General features: G+C 47.2%; 1 protein-coding gene across 1 annotated transcript in view; it reads left to right on the top strand.

Annotated features, from left to right (window-relative positions):
* Positions 1-4672, top strand: part of YIF1B (Yip1 interacting factor homolog B, membrane trafficking protein) — a gene marked incomplete at its 5' end in the record, with an annotated part of 11097 nt that continues 6425 nt past the window's right edge. The window contains 2 exons of the mRNA XM_008632923.2: positions 1-72; positions 162-266. Of these exons, the coding sequence (XP_008631145.1) occupies positions 1-72; positions 162-266 (177 nt within the window). The remainder of the gene's footprint in view (positions 73-161; positions 267-4672) is intronic.

Here is a 4672-nt window from a genome sequence, read left to right as displayed (position 1 = left end):
CCCGTGTCCCCTTTGGCCGCGGCCTACGGCAGCACCTTGGCCTCGCACGGCCGGGACCTCGTGGAGGAGAACGTGAGTGGGGAAGGGAGCGATCGAAAATGGGGGAAAAACGGGGAAAAACGGGCAAAAACCGGGGGAACGCGCACGGTGTCGCCCCGCAGCTCGGGCGGTGGGTGCCCGTGGCGAGGCTGAAGTATTATTTCGCCGTGGACACGGCGTACGTGGGCAAGAAACTGCGGCTGCTCGTGTTCCCCTTCGGGCATCAGGTACTGGGAGGGCACTGGGAGGGACTGGGAGGGGGTTCAGGGTGATGGGGAGGGGGTGCGGGGTTACTGGGAGCGACTGGGAGCGACTGGGAGGGGGTTTTGGGGGGCCTGGAGGGCACTGGGATGGGATTGAGGGGCACTGGGAGGGATTGGGAGGGGACTGGGAGCGACTGGGAGAGGGTTCAGGGTGACTGGGAGGGGGTTTTGGGGGATCTGGGGGGCACAGCTGGGCATGGGGAAGAGGCAGAAAAGAGGAGAGAAAGCTTTACTCCCTGCAAAAGCCTGGGAGAACAGGCTACAAGGAAAGAAGCGGGGGAGGCAAGAGGACTGGACAGTGGGGCAAGAGCACACACAGCCCTGGAGCAAGCCTGGACCTGGGGGAGCTCCTCATCAGAACTGGGCACAAAGGAGCAGGGCTGCTCGTTTTGGCTTGCAGTGACAAATGATTGTTCTTCAAGTCATCACCTTGTAATTGATGACTTCGTGAGAGAGCAAGCCCACAGGAACAACTGTTGCTTGAGTGGCTGGGGGATGCAGGGAGCTCGGGAAAAAAGCCCCTCTGGAAATGGTGCAAGGAGTCTGTTTGGCATCTCTAAGTATGAGAGCTATTTCAGGTATGTTTGCTCAACTTCTCTGTTACTTGCCAGCACATGATACAGCTATGCCTGTGTGTGCCTGCAAGCTGTGTATGAGAGAACATGGATCCTGGTGCAATGATATGCAGATTTCCTTTAAAGCTCTCATGATGGACCCCCATGGATAGCAGATGAAAATGAGATATGCTGGTGGTTTGCTGCTCTTGTTGATGCAAACTGTATTTGGTCTCAATCAGCTCTAGGGCGTTTGAGAAGTGGGAATTATTTTTCTTTATGTATTCTCTAGCACAACTCACAAATAGCACAAGCCCTCTGTTACCCATCTCCCCTCCCTGTCAATCCATGTGCTTAGAATATGCAGCTGAATCCAGGCAAAAATTTTGGAAAATCTCTGCTGGAGGGAGGACTTCATCTGATCCCTTCCTTAATTAGAACATAAGCTTGATTTGTCTATCTTGAGATGTGAAAGGCATTTGTATGTTAAGCAAATACTTAACAAAGGCTTATTTCAAGCCTGGACAAATGAATGCAGTTCTCCTGCCTACTCAGTTTTCCCAGGAATATGAGCATTAAGGGTGAGATGCAACTGTTTTGTGTCCTGGTGCTGAGAAACAGAGATGACTGAGGGCAGGTGTGATGGAGATCTATAATATTGTTTTATGCTAGGGATTGATTGTTCTTTCAGTGTAAGCAATTACTTTGCCCTTGTGCATACAAGGACTTTGTCCCCAAAGCCCTGCTGCTCATCATGCCTGTGGGATTGTTCAAGCTTAGGAGCTGTTTCCCATCCCACATGAACACTGGACACTGAGCTCAAAACTGCCACCTTTTACCAGTTTAGGCCTTCTCAGAAAGCCCCTTCAAAATTCCACTATAATAGGTATGAAAACCTACTAGGGGGGGAAAACCCCAACCCACCACCACCACCAAAAGAAGCAGCTTTTAAAATTCAGTTACCAAATGTCATGGTTTTCCGTTTTTTTGATCTGACACAGCTTATTTCTGAGCCATGGATATAGCATGGTTATCTAGGAATCTCATTTAAAATGCTAGAAAAGTGGACTTCTCCTGAGCCTGTTCTGGCTTCATCTCCCACATCTGTGTTGTGCTGGGACCCACTGTACCAGACAAGGCATGGAAAGATGCTCCGTAGCTCTGCAGGCGCACAGACTGCTAAACACAAATGGCTTTTTGCAAGGAAACATTCACTAAAGTTTTTATTTGGATGTTTTTGCTTAGGTGATACTGCAGTGCAACCCTCTGTGGTGGTGGGGTGTCCCATGTGCCTGCTGGCTCTGCTGTGTGCCATTTTCTCCGTCTCTTGGTGCTTTCCTCCCCCTTCACGCTTGGCTTTTATATAGAATTATTGCAGCAGCAGCCTGGGGGATGGGCAGGAAGAAGTGACACTTTGATTGACCATTTTATATAATCTTTAACAATAGAATAGTTTTAGTGACTTGGTACAGCCTGTACTCGACATAAAACCCAGTCTGTTATTGAGAAGTGCTTAGATGGGGAGATAAGCTGTTAATGCTAGTGGAGGAACATTACTGCATAAGAATACAATGATGATATTTTTTTCCCACTTCCACTCTTTTTTCCTTATTTAAAATGTTCCCTTGAGCATTACCTGATAGACTTGACTTCTGCATCAGGTTATTGTTTTGGCTGGACAGGCTGAGATCTTTTCCTTATTTTAGCTATTGCTAAAATTGCATTTTTTTCCTTCTTTTTTTAAGTATCTCAAGATACAAGCTGATCAAGACAGACGTGTTCCAATCCGATAGAAAGAAGTTTTTATATCCTAAGAAGTAAGCCCTTGTTCCAGATAACAGGGATATGTATTATCTAGTGATATTAATACTTAAGTAAGAGAAAACAATATAATGAAAATTTCCCCCCTTTTTTATTGCTGAAGCTCTTGCTCAGCTAGCAGCTCTTGTACTCCATAGAAGAACATGTGCTGATGGGTGTCCAAAAAATGTTTATGTTGTGTAAATTGCAGACAAGTATGATACTTGGACAGTCTCTCACCAGAGCCATCCTTTAGGATTCATCATGGAGGAATTAGAAGGAAACTCACCTGCAGTTACCACAGAGGTGCCCAAGTTTGCCAGCCAAGCAATGGGAGAGCAGGGAGCAGGAGATTTCTGGATTGAGGAAGGATTGGTGAGAAGAGCCTACTCCTTGGGAATAGGAAGATTTGAAGGAATTCTGCCCAAACAGTGCAGAAAGGGGTGGTGGGGAAGCACCTGGTCCCAGTGACTCTCCTGACTTGTGAAGTGAGGAAGTGAGAGGCAATAGTTCTGCAAAGCGGCATTGCAGAGGAGAACAGTTCAGCTTTGTCATGTTGTGGCGGGGAAGGCAAGTGTCCTACTGGGACATGTAATAGGAGAATGGCCTGGTAGGACCTTCCCCTCTGCTCACGCTTGTGTGGCCTCCACTGGGGCAACAGTTCCAGTTTCAGTTTCAGCACTGCAAAAAGGTCAGTTGTTGAGAATGCAGAGGAAGACAGTACTCAGGGACCTGGGATACATTTCTGAGGAAGCACTGACAAATCAGCGTTGTTTGGACTAATGAAAATACAGAGGGCTCCAAGAAAGTACACATCAGCTGTGGGGAGCAGTGTTCTCCGTGTCCATGGAAGACAGGAAAGAAAAGTGACGGTTTAAATTGCAGTAGGAGAGCATTGCATTAGACTTCATAAAATAATTTCGATCAGTAAGGAAACTGAAGGAGCAGGGTAAGTTGCCGGAGGGAACTTGTGCAGCTTTTGTTACTGGAAGTCTTTAAGAACAGCTCAGACAAACATCTCTTCAGCTGCTATCCTGCCCTGACTTCTTGAACTCTCTCCTTTTCTAGGACCTATTCAGCAGAGGGTGTTAAACGTGCGCTTGACTCAGACTGGAGTCATAGGCTTTGTCTTGGCTAGGATACAGGCGTTATAAAAAGTGTTAGAATTGATCCATATTCAGGGAAGCTTTAAAACATACGAAACATTTCAGGCACGTTTAGCACCCGGTGGGTTTTGTCTTGCGGGAGGGGGTTTAGGGGGGTCCTGGAGGGGTTTTGGGGTGGATTTGGGGGATTTGAGGTCATTTTGGGGCTGTTCTGGGGGGATTTGGGGCTGATTTGGGGGAAGTTTGGGATTTTGAGGGATCCCAGGGGATTTGGGGGGAATTTGGGGGATTTTGGGGTATTTTAGGAGCAGTTTTGGGGTATTTTAGGGGGATTTGGGGTATTTTTGGGTGGTTTGGGGTGTTTTGGGGTATTTCAGGGTGATTTTGGGGTATTTTGGGGCATTTTAGGGGTATCTGGAGGAGTTTGGGGATAATTTGGGGCCATTTCGAGGCAATTTGGGGGATTTTAGGAGCAGCTTGGGGTTTCTTTTGGGTGGGATTTGGGGGGAATTTGGGAGAATTTGGGGTTTTTGGAGGGATCTCAGGATACTCTGGGTTATTTTAGGGGTTTTTGAAGGATTTTGGGGTGATTTTGAGGGAATTTGGGGTGATTTTGGGGTATTTTGGGGTGATTTTGGGGTATTTTGGGGTGATTTTGGGTTTTTTTGGGGTATTCTGGGGTGATTTTGGAGTGATTTTGGAGTATTTTGGGGTGATTTTGGGGTGATTTTGGGGTATTTTGGGGTGATTTTGGGGTGATTTTGGGGTATTTTGGGGTGATTTTGGGGTTTTTTTGGGGTATTTTGGGGTATTTTGGGGTGATATTGGGGTGATTTTGGGGGTTTTTGGGGTGATTTTGGGGTGATTTTGGGGTGATTTTGGGGTGATTTTGGGGGTTTTTGGGGGGGGT

Source organism: Corvus brachyrhynchos, unplaced genomic scaffold, assembly GCF_000691975.1.
Source record: "Corvus brachyrhynchos isolate BGI_N302 unplaced genomic scaffold, ASM69197v1 scaffold1105, whole genome shotgun sequence".
Taxonomy (NCBI): Eukaryota; Metazoa; Chordata; class Aves; order Passeriformes; family Corvidae; genus Corvus; species Corvus brachyrhynchos.
This window is presented reverse-complemented; position numbering and strand designations above follow the sequence as displayed.